This window comes from Lepidochelys kempii, chromosome 1, assembly GCF_965140265.1.
Source record: "Lepidochelys kempii isolate rLepKem1 chromosome 1, rLepKem1.hap2, whole genome shotgun sequence".
NCBI lineage: Eukaryota > Metazoa > Chordata > Testudines > Cheloniidae > Lepidochelys > Lepidochelys kempii.
In genome coordinates, this window is record NC_133256.1 from 331,868,169 (window position 1) to 331,880,657 (window position 12,489).

General features: G+C 41.2%; 1 protein-coding gene across 7 annotated transcripts in view; it reads right to left on the bottom strand.

The window, feature by feature from the left end:
* The window catches only part of PCLO (piccolo presynaptic cytomatrix protein), a 514,363-nt gene that overhangs the window by 99,798 nt on the left and 402,076 nt on the right, over window positions 1–12,489 (bottom strand). For 4 of the 7 annotated variants that reach the window (XM_073328639.1, XM_073328638.1, XM_073328636.1 and 1 more), the window contains exons 11-13: window positions 9,426–9,534; window positions 8,719–8,786; window positions 7,743–7,954 (exon numbers count right to left, since the gene is read on the bottom strand). In XM_073328639.1, the coding sequence (XP_073184740.1) occupies window positions 7,743–7,954; window positions 8,719–8,786; window positions 9,426–9,534 (389 nt within the window). Of the gene's footprint in view, window positions 1–7,742; window positions 7,955–8,718; window positions 8,787–9,425; window positions 9,535–12,489 lie in introns of those variants that run through there. The other 3 variants (XM_073328637.1, XM_073328640.1, XM_073328641.1) reach the window with 3 other exon arrangements.

Sequence of the window (12,489 nt, forward strand, 5' to 3'; positions counted from 1 at the left end):
AAACTCACTATTCTTACAGCCAGTAAACAAATGCTCAGAAGACTGACCTCCTTCTAACTTGCAGATGTGAATTGCAACCTGCCAGGCATTCTAGGTCCATACGACACCTCTCGCTGTGCTAAGGTCATGCTGTAAAATATGTGTCACAGCTACTGCCGTCCTCAAGAGGTCAAAGAGAATGTGTCAATGCATTGAAAAGCAACAGTTCAAGATGAGACAGGGGCTCATCTTGAGCAGGGGCTGGAGCCCTCTGGGTTGTGCATATGTTGAACCATGACTAAGGGCAGTGCAGTGTCCTTTCCTGCCTGGGTGCATGAAATGGGAGCAGTTCCCTAGTCTCCTTGTGTGTAGGAATTAGCGCTGGTTTGAAAAATTCAGATGCAATACAGTTTTGTTGGAATTTGCAATTTGTCAAAATCAAAAGGTTGTGCAGAAAGTACGGTTCAATTTCAGTGGAAACTCCACTGGCAACCAGACAGGATTCTGACTAAACCCTGCCATGTTTCCTGCCAGCTCTCACACTCAGATCCTCAGCAGCACTTCTGTCAGGGAGCCAAGATCCTGGAAGGCCCAGCTCCCAAGCTCAAGGCTCCTTGGTAGCCTGGGCTCCTAAGATCCCTGGTATCCAGTCAGCCCACCAGGCAGACTGCCTCCCAGTCAGGGACCCCTGGCTTCTGGAGTCCATAGCTTTAGGGCAACCAGGCAGGCAGACTGCCCTGGAGCCAGGGCTTTGCTCCCTTTTGCAGAAAATCTTGAATCGGAATGAAACCAAATTTTGAAATATCAAAATCCTCCAAAAAACGGAACTACATTTCCCCCCCAGCTCTAGTAAGGACTGCAATTGCTGCTGGACCTCGCTCAGGGTGACTCACATAGGGAGGGGGATGAAGGAAATCCTCTTTGTGTTCTTCCCCCACCTCTGCGCAAGAGATAGGCACAAACTGGCCCAATGTATTCTATCGAATAAATATCGTAAAATTCTGCAGGAACTGGAAATGAACCTAACCCCTATATTCAAATGTTGTAGTTAAAGGCAATCTCTAATAGGAACATAGAAATTCTTTTTTGACACTGGCTTCTACACAGTGTTTGGAGGAATACCCCACCCTCTCCTGCCACATTAATGTCACATGAATAAGTGCCATGGGGAAACACATGTTCCTGCCCCCAGATGGTTGTGCGTTAGGAGAGTACTGAGAATTGGTGACCCTGGTAATTTTTCTCCTACGGCTAGTGCAGCAGCAGAGACTACTGTCACGCATCTGGTCTGTGTCTGATCTTTTTTAGAATCTTACAAAGCAATTGGACTCATTACCCTGGAGGACAATTATAAAATTAATGCTACGTTACATAACAAATTCCTGTTATGTTTAAGTTTATTGTCTACACATTTCATCGAGTTTCTCCTTGTTATTTTATTAGGAGACTAGTTAAATAAGACTGTTAAATATGACTCTAGAGACCTGAGTTCTGGCCTCAGCTCTCTCACTGGAATACTGGATGACCTTGGGCAACTTACTTCACCTGCTTGTGCCACAGTTTCCCCCTATGTAAAATGCCTCCTTTGTAAAGGGCTCTGAGATCTGGAAAGGTATTTTTTATGATAATAAATGGGCTTCTCAACTTTTTTTTAATGATATACTTGTATAATATCTTCTCTTACTCGTCTTCTTTACATGCTAAACAGTCCAAGGGCCAAATTTGCTGATGACATAAGTGGGCCTAACTCCACTGATTTCTGTAGGGTTACACCTGCTTATACTGCCAGTTAAATGAATCCTAATCTGTTCTGAAGAATCTCTTTGTCTCTAGTTGCTTGGCCTTTTTTATTTCTGCGGTGCTCTTTTTGAGATGAGGTTACCAAAAGTAAATGAAATATTCAGGCTAAGGACAAACCATCAATTTATATAAAGACATAATCATATTTTCTACATTGTTCTCTGTGTTCTTAATGCAACCTAATCTCTTACTTGATCTGTGGACTGCCAGTGCATATTAAGCTGTCTTCTTTGTTATACTATCTATCTTGACTCCTAGATCTTTATCTTTAAATGTTGCAGCTGTTTCAGAATCCATGAGTGAGTACAAACTATTATGAAGTTTTCTTTCACTGTGCCTCGGCCTTGAATTTGCTTACATTGAATTTAATCCATGGCCATAGTGCCTCATTATGCAGAACTCTGCTCCCCTGTGCTGCATGGTGATGATGGAAACAAAGGGGCTAGAAGATGGGTAGGAAGCAGACATGACATGAAGAAGTAGGAGAGTAATGCATACATGTCACAATCCATATGGATGGCAGAGAATGGGAGCTTATGCTCTTTGAGGCATGGTCCCCACAGAAAAAAACCAACAGTAGATTCCTAGCAGAAATGTGCGTGGGAGTTACTGACGAAGTGGGTATTCACCCACGAAAGCTTATGCTCCAATACGTCTGTTAGTCTATAAGGTGCCACAGGACTCTTTGGTGCTCCTTGTTGCACTAACTTCTCAGAGAAGTGATTAAAGGGCAATGGAAGAGCTAAAGGCATCACAGCTTCTGAGTAAGACCTAATACCTGGTAGAGATTGACCCAAGAAGCAGACTTGGAGGACTAGCTCGCTGTGTGGATACACCCGAGATACATAGGGATGAATCCATTTTTAAATGGACCATGTCATTTCTATGGCAATTTGCTCTGTCTCCTCCAGAAGGCCACAAAACCCTCCTCCCCAACCAGGAGAATTGGTAAGTTCCCATTATCCTACCTATCTGTGCTCAACAGAGGTGTGTACAGGCTTTCCTTACCAGACTCCTGGCCCAACTGTCAAAAATCTGCTTTTCTTACCAGACTCCTCCTAACATCCCCCCACATCCACTACATCTCCCATGATGCACTGCAGTGATGGGACTCCCACAATGCCCCACACAACACAGTCAGAGGGAGGGAGGAGTGCATCATGGGAAGTGTAGTCCAGCCAAGAAGCCTAGTCCATAGGAGAGAACAGGACATGAAGCACCTGAACTACAATTCCCAGGGGGCACCACAGCCCCATGGGCAGATGCAGTTTAACAACTCCTAAAATTAGCCACTTAACCTTTGAAAAAAACATTCAAAGACACTATTGACTAAAATTTACTTCTTAATTCATAGCCTATGCATCATTTAAATCCTATTTAAGCTCTCACAACAGGGCTTAAATGGTTCATAAGAATGTAAGAACAGCCATACTGAGCAGACTAATGGTCCATCTAGCCAAGTATCCTGTCTCCAACTGTGTCCAGTGCTAGATGCTTCAGAGGGAATGAGCAGAAAGAGGCAATTATTGAGAGATCCATCCCCTGTCATTCAATCCCAGCTTCTGTCAGTTCACAGGCCTTGTCCTGGCCCCCAGCAAAGGAATGAATGTTACTTGTTGATAGCTCAGGGCAGATTTTCATTAGGTGAGCTTAAAAATGCTGAAGTCTGTCTACACTATAGCTGACAAGACTGGTATCATTGGTTAACTGGACTACAGATACAAGCTATTCTAGGGTGGATGCAGCCTTATTTTTCAAAACTTAGAAACTCACAAATGCTACAGCTGATTCATCACAAATATTGGGTAAAAAAAAAATCTTCTGCCAGGAAACACCATCTGATAAACTTTAGTCTGAAAGCAGGGGTTGTGTGGTTTTCCAAACTGAACTTATAATGCAAAGCTATTTACACCTTTTAACTAAGATGTCACTGGGGCTCCATAGTGTGTATCTGCAAAAACACACATACACTATATAGAACATTGTAAATTCCTCTGTTAAGCTTTAACAACTTTACAGCCTTTTAAAATGATCCTTATTCATTCTTTATGCTCCAATTCAGCAAAACACTTAAGCACACACTTCAATTTAAATATTCAAGTAGAGTTTTTTTAAGTCAGTTGATTGAAATGTCACTCTGTGGGACTGACCACATGCTTAAAGTGAGGCACATGATTAAGTATCTTGCTGAATCAGGGCATTATTAAAGATTAATTTGGCAGAAGGAAAAGCAACTCACTGCTGTTTCAGAAAGGACTTAGAAAGGCAGCCTATTCTTCTTTAAGAGGCAAAGAAAATTGTTCCTGATGGACATTTTATAGCCAGATGCCTAGTATCCAGCATGTAATCTGAACTGCAACACGATTGTGCATCAGTTTAGAAAAAGAAATAGACTTGTACAAGACATAACCCATTCATGGCTCAAAATGTTAACTCCCTTCTCTGCCTCATCATTCAATTTCTTTTGTTACATTTCTTTTTCCATAGAAGAACTGGTGCTTTGTAATGCTGTGAAACTTCCTAGGGAAGGCTGTCATTATTGTGATGGGGAGCTCTTGTAATGCCAGGCTCTGATGTTATGCTCTATCACTCTCTATGGTAATGGGACAAATTATTAAATATGATGGAATCTGCATTACAGGATATCAAAGAGACTCCTACATCATTTTTGAAGTACATCAAATGTGCTATACAAAAACCTTTAAGCAGAAGATTTTATTGACTACCAAAAGGAAGACCTAGACACTTTGAAACATTTAGGCCATCATGAAACTTTTGCAAATGTGATGGATCAAGGTTGTATTCTGACTGCCAATGTCGTAAATCAAAAGTAGAAGGGAGCTCCAAATTGAATAAGTTATAATACTGCGATCTAATAGATCTCAGTAGAGTTATGAACTTGTTGTGTAGATCAAGAAACAGAATCATAGAATCATAGAATATCAGGGTTGGAAGGGACGTCAGGATGTCATCTAGTCCAACCCCCTGCTCAAAGCAGGACCAATCCCCAACTAAATCATCCCAGCCAGGGCTTTGTCAAGCCTGACCTTAAAAACTTCTAAGGAAGGAGATTCCACCACCTCCCTAGGTAACACATTCCAGTGTTTCACCACCCTCCTAGTGAAAAAGTTTTTCCTAATATCCAACCTAAATCTCCCCCACTGCAACTTGAGACCATTACTCCTTGTTCTGTCATCTGCTACCACTGAGAACAGTCTAGAGCTATCCTCTTTGGAACCCCCTTTCAGGTAGCTGAAAGCAGCTATCAAATCCCCCCTCATTCTTCTCTTCCGTAGACTAAACATCCCCAGTTCCCTCAGCCTCTCCTCATAACTCATGTGTTCCAGTCCCCTAATCATTTTTGTTGCCCTCCGCTGGACTCTTTCCAATTTTTCCACATCCTTCTTGTAGTGAGGGGCCCAAAACTGGACACAGTCCTCCAGATGAGGCCTCCCCAGTGTCGAATAGAGGGGAACGATTACGTCCCTCGATCTGCTGGCAATGCCTCTACTTATACATCCCAAAATGCCATTGCCTTCTTCGCAACAAGGGCACACTGTTGACTCGTATCCAGCTTCTCGTCCACTGTAACCCCTAGGTCCTTTTCTGCAGAACTGCTGCCAAGCCATTTGGTCCCTAGTCTGTAGCGGTGTATGGGATTCTTCCATCCTAAGTGCAGGACTCTGCACTTGTCCTTGTTGAACCTCATCAGATTTCTTTTGGCCCAATCCTCCAATTTGTCTAGGTCCCTCTGTATCCTATCCCTACCCTCCAGCGTATCTACCTTTCCTCCCAGTTTAGTGTCATCTGCAAACTTGCTGAGGGTGCAATCCACACCATCCTCCAGATCATTTATGAAGATATTGAACAAAACCGGCCCCAGGACCGACCCTTGGGGAACTCTACTTGATACCGGCTGCCAACTAGACATGGAGCCATTGATCACTACCCGTTGAGCCCGACAATCTAGCCAGCTTTCTATCCATCTTATAGTCCAGAAGCCATGATATGTCAGTGATAGGAATGATTATTATATAGGGAATATATACTTTTGATATGATTTATAGAAAAAAGAGTTTTTAATTACTTAATCTTCTTAATGTGAATGCCAAGACCCATTTTACTTCATTTTTAAGAAGTACATTTATAAAACAAGAATGCATATTGGATTGCTTTTCCTCTGTGAAACATTATGGGTTTAATATGTACCTTTCTGGCATGAAGTAGCTTGTGTTTAACCCATCTATGGGATTTCTGTCCAGTCCCCTCAGTAAAAGTTTGCCCTCCTGCTATATTTATTCCTCTTCCCTTAAGGACAATAATTTACCCTCAAACTAAAGTGGCCAACAAACAGAGGAAGGCTCTTATCTAAAAGGCACACAGTTTTCTCAGGATCTGGACCAAGACTGCGGAACTCATGTAAAGGATCATCATTAAAAGCATAACCTATCTCACTGATGCAGCTTTCCCACAGCAACTCTCTAAAAAACTCCTGATTATAAGTCTGAGCTTGTTCCTGCTGGGTCAGCAGAAGGAGATACAGAGAGATTCTTGTGTTTACCTCTCACAGAAGGTACTTAGATCCACAATTTACTTAAATTGTAAGCTCTTTGGGGAAGGGACCATCTTTTTTCTGTGTTTGTACGGCACCTAGCACAATGGGGTCCTGGCTCATGCCTGGTGTTCCTAGGTGCTACCACAGTACAAATAAATAAATAAAGAATGACAAAAATAATGTGAGACCTTATAAAATCCTATACAGAGCTCTAAATATAGATAATTAAGTAGCTAGGAAGTGCATTACTTTCACATTTGGAACTATTCTTAATGTTCAGCTTTTCACTTGTCCTAATAGCTTCCTTTAGAAAAGATTTCAGCACTCTTCCTTACAAATTGCACAAGGAGTGCAATCCTTCCAACGTTGATTTCTACTGCAGGCAACAAGTCTTTTGATGAAAATGTAGCAAAGTCATGCATAACTTTATAGCCCTTTTTCCCCCAACTTCCCATATGAAAAATATTGCTAATGCCTTTTGAATGTGTGTTTGGTATCTCAGGCATAAAGCAGTTCAGCTGAGAAATGAACAATATTTGTCAAAGAAGATCTGAGGGTACAATTAATAACTAACTCATACTGTTGTTTAGTGAGAAAGGCAGAGCTTGATGTTAACGTTGTTGTTAACTCTCTTCCTGGTACTCAAAGCAATTATTATCAGTACTGCAACTATGATTATTTATCCTTTATAACACTTCAGTATTTGGCTCAGCACTGTGCACGTCATAGATAGTCTCCCCCTGTGTTTTTCTGGGTGAAGTCCTGGCCCCAATGAATACGTCTACACTGCAGTTAGATACCTGTTGCTGGCCCCTGCCAGATGACTCAGGCTTGTAGGGCTCAGGCCAAGGGGCAGTTCACCTGCAGTGTAGACATTCAGGCTTGGGCTGCACCTCACCCATCTTGCAGGGTCTTCGAACCTGGGCCCCAGCCCAAGCCTGAACATCTACACTGAAGTTAAACAGCCTTTAGACCAGCCACGGGTTTTTAATTGCAGTGTAGACCAGATGTGGTCAATGGAGTTCTGGCTTCACTAAAGCTGGTATTTCACCACAGAGTAGACAGGATGCACATGAAAGACCAGAGAAAGGATGAGCAGGACAATCTTTTTGCTAAAGCACTCAAATTGGACTAAAGATATCTTGGTTCAATTCCTGGCTGTCACACACTTCCTCTGTGATCTTGGGTAAGTCACATCATCTTTGTACCTCAGTTCCCCACCTATAAAATAGGAACAATAATATTCTTCTCTGTCAGGAGGGTGTGGTGAGGGTAAATTAATTTACATGTGTGAGTCACTCTGTTGCTACAGTGGAGAGGTCATGTAGGTAGATAATTACTCACTTCTTGTGACCACGTTTTACTCACTGGACAACTGAGAAGCGTATCAAAAGTGGAAGCATCTTACCTTGCTGCTGTGTCGTTTTTTGCTCACTGAGGGTGAACCAGGCTGGCCGGGACTGGGAACAGCACTGGAGGAGGCAGAGGGAGTGCCAGAATGGACATGAGATCCCTTCTCCACTGCTGAGGAAGCAACCAAAGGGGACTGCTGTAGGGAAACCTTTTGGAGCTCCGCAGCCAGCTGCTTAGGATCGACCCCTGGGGACTTCGCCTTGTCTACTGGATTGAGGTAAAAGAGCTTTACATTGATAATTGCTAAACCATTCAGTCCTCCGGCTATTCCAGCAGTGGGTCAACACACTAAATAAATAAACAACGTTGTCAGATTGCCTGCTTTTATTTCCACTAATTGAAGATCTGACTCCACATTTCAGTGCAAAAAGAACTTGAAAACAACAGGTCCCCTTCTCCACCCACTCAACACCAAGTCATCAAACCCCAGCTATCACATAAACCGTTTAGGAGAAATCTTCCTTAGGCAGCAAGGGAAGTTTGCCTTTGTTACAGTAAGATTAGAGATGATTGGCCAGATCCTCGGCTGATAATTAGCCAGAGCCTCAGCTGCTGATTTACACCAGCTGAAGACCTGGCCCCATGCCTATAGCTTCTAGAACTCTTCCAGTTTTGTTAAGAACCCGTACTTTGGTATGACAACAGTTCATCCAAAATCTTTTGTTTAAATAACTGAGTAATAAAGTCAAGTCACTGCTGAGCAAATTCATGCAAAAAGAAAAGGACTAAGAAAGGATCTGAGCACGAAAGAGACTCTGAAGTCTGGAATGGAAGACTTCATAAGCTAATCAGAGCAGAGAACATTTATTTTAAAGAAATTTAGGAAATAAAGTCACATACCAGACATTTCATGAGTTTCTGCTATGTGCTTAAAGTGCAAACAAAACTTTGTCTATACCATTCACAATTTTCAGCTGTGGTGCTTATGGCCATCCAGTACATACATTTGAAAGCAATCTGCTTTCACCTACCAGCCTTTACTGGGTCATGCAGTTCCAAATGCTGGGGATTCTCAGAATCTGAGAGCATGTTGAGGTCCCTAAAGAAAGCAATGAGAAGCCTGAGACAAAAGAAACTCTTTCCTTATACCCTCATTATTTTATTAAGTCGATAAATGAGACGTGATTAATGACAGAAAGCAGCTCCCAAGCATGGCCCCTTCTTAGCTGATACAGATTTGCAATGCTGTTAAAGTCAAATGTGCTGAGAAAAATTATTCTTTTAAGGTGAAATCTTTAATGGATTGAATGTAAGATTATATTGAAATACATACATGTCTCATGGTGTTTAGATGAGTTACAGCTTCCATCCTAATATAACATGTTTCAAAAGAAGTCATGGGAGGACTAAATTCTTATCTGCTTACACTGGCCAACCCCACTGAATTCAATGGGATTGTACCTGTGCAATGAGAGGAGAATTTGTCCTAGAGAGGGAGACATCATTCTGGATAAAAACATAATTAGCTAAAATCTCTTTTAACTCATCCCTTTGTTGTATTTTAATTATTTATTATGGAACAAATAAACCTCCAAAAGTCACACTGAACCCTTTTTCTAGTTATTTATAAATGTACAAATCCTCAAGGCTAGCAAAGGTTCCACCTTAACAATTGTAAATCAAAAAAAGCAATGAAAAGCCAAAAAAAATGGAAACAGAAAGATGGGGAAAAACTCACAGTCTTACACATATTTCTGCTTCCCCACTTTGTTGACTAATGATACTCTGGACTTCTTCGTAAGTTCTTGCAGTCAAGGGGATGCCATTCCATTCCAACACCTGCATTCCTAGGACAGCAGAATAGCAAAGAGTGAAATACTGTTGCTATGTGACCCAGCCGTTAACTTAAAGTGCATGATTTGATGTGACATTCAGAAAATCTGTTGTACATGGTCTTTGGTACATTACATTACCAAACAACTTTCACTGCACACTGATAAGATTAATGAATGTTATGATGCCATCAGCTTACCTATATGACTCAGTTGGCAGCTGAACATCCTTCTGGCTGTTCATGCACATTGCATAAAATGCTTTGTCTGGGTTGCATGATAGTGAAAGATTTTTAGAACATCAAAATACAGGCACACTGGCCAATGTATTAAAGAAATCACCATTCTATGAATCAGACATTTCCTAACGAACTAACATCTGTGAATTAGGCTAAGCTGACATTCCCAGCTTGCTGGCAAACAGCTGCTGAGTGTCTGTGGTAAGAAATGCAACAGCAATGGCCTAACTTTGTGGGAGAGGTGTGTAAATGCTGGGCCATTGTTTGTATTCTGACATTAAAAAATAAAATAAGAGAGGACCATATCAATGAAGTTAGGCCAATTTACACCAAGTGAAGACATTTCAAAATGTCTGAAATCAGCCTTGATAAATTGTCTTGGAAATGTACAAGCTCGGGCATGGATTCTGCTTACCCACCTTTCACCAGGAGGGGAGTGATGATGCGTGTGCATTGGGTGAAGATAAGTAACTTACTATCGGGGTGGAGGAAATCTGAGTCTGGGGTGAACGGAATTGCATAGGGCTCTTCTAAATGTATGCATTATTATATGTGTCTGTTCTAATTGTCCTAAGGCCTGATCCTGCAAAGACTTACTATAGAACGTAATGCCATGAGCTGGCCCATTCAATTTACAGTAGTAAGCACTATGCAGGATTAAGCCCCCCCCCAATTAATTATTTGGAGACCATAACCTAATCAGATGAGAAATCTTATTTGGTTACAATGAGCTCTTTCAGGTCAGAATGTTTACACTGAACATACCATTGAGTTAAACAGGGGAGCTCAGAGCACAGAGCAGTAGCCAGCTCACCAATTAGGGCCAGATTATGAACTCAGCATTTACACTGATGAGCAGTCACTCACATGAGTAACTCCAATTAGGTCAACTTCTCACCAGTGTACGGGTTTCAAAATCCAGCCCTTGAACTATGGAAGGAAAAGGTTCTTAACAGATCAAGTTCCAGAATACTTAATATCACACGTAAAATCAATAAGTTAAAATCTTAAAACCACATCATTTTCACAGCAAGAAAACCACAATTGTTTGGCTTGTTGCCACTTACACAGATAAAATTGAGTCATCACATGGGTCTTATGTTATTTGGAGAATCCTGTGCTGTTGTATACAACAAATGGGAAAAATAATAAAGTAAAACACAGCGACAAACTCATAAACAAAGGAAAAGATTAAGTAAAATATAATGTTAATTGCTTTTGGAGGAGAAGGAATGAATTTATACAGTGCTGAAAGAGTGAGAAAAGATATAGGCTATCATACTACATTGTGCCACATTTCCCCAGGATACTGCTAGAATATGAAATACTCATGCATTTGTCAGCAAGAATTTTTAGTGTAATTTAGTGTCACAGCATTGAAAATACAAACAATGTGAGGAATGAATATGAAGTGATGCTCAGAAGGGAGTGAAGCACATTTTGTAATAGATTTACCAAAATAGATTCACCTTTCTTTAAAATTAAACCCCCTTTCATTTACAAATCATTGTTCAAGAGGACGATCTAGCTTTTGAAGAATCGCAAATAATTGTTTTGCTGTTTAGGATGTAGATTTGTAGAGTCTGATTCTAATCTCACTTACCCTGAAGTATATCAGGAGTAATTCTGATTGGAGTGATTGTAGCAACTCCTGATTTACTGCAGTGTAAGTGCACAGTAGCAAACACAGTGGTTTATTGGGGTTTCTGGAGGGGTAGGGGCTAGAGTTATTTCCATTTACATGCCAACCTCTGGCTATATGCCATTTTTTAAAGGAAGAACACAGAGGAAAATTGGGTGCCCTGCTGTGATAGTACATTGTTTAATTAAATACAGTACAAAGAGCTAAAACCAGCACTTCCATACAGCAGCAAAGAGATAAAAGGGAAGAGGAAGGTGTTGGATGGTTGGGAAGAGGGGTGGCATCCTGTTATGATGCATGACATTTTACTAACAAATGACATCTGCCTTGCATGCTGGAGAAAACACCATGTATCTGGTTCAGCACCAAGTGCTACTCACCAGAAAATGAGACAGCAAGTTGCTCCAGCTTAGAGGATCAGCAAGAGGATCACCTGCAGCCTAACACGATCAATTCTACCTTATTATGGCAGATGTATCCTGTGCTGGGCATGTGTCTGTCGGTATATCAGTATCCCAACTGGGCCACCTACTGCCTTTAGGTGTGGCAAACCTGGTCTAATTTTAGTCAATGAGAATTTTGCCATTGATTTTAATGAGACCAAGATATGGCACAATGACTTAGAAGAATGTTTTTTAGCTAGGAAAATGTTTATCTGACAAGTTTCTACTCTCTAAATTATTTTCTAACTATTGTCCTTTTCCCTTGAGAAACCGGTACTATCCAATATCCTTCAAGCTAATGCAGCCTCCTCAATGCAAAAAAAAAAAAAAAAGAGATTGATGAGGATTAAATGACTCCTCAGCCATAGTCGGTATCCAGCCACAGTTTCTGCCCATGTCATCTTTGGTTCCCAAAACCCCTAAAAAGTGTGAACATCAAACATGGTTCACAGGCTCCGGATACAAGAAAATACATCATGCAGTAGCTTGTATTGCCAGTGTCCTCCACACTATGGCCTCGATCCAAAGCCTGCTGAAATCTTTGAGGGTCTTCAGATCAAGACATATATCTATTTTCTTAATAACCATAGTCTTCTCTCTTCAGGGCTAGGACTCCAGTACTAAATTCATGACAACAAAGACCTGG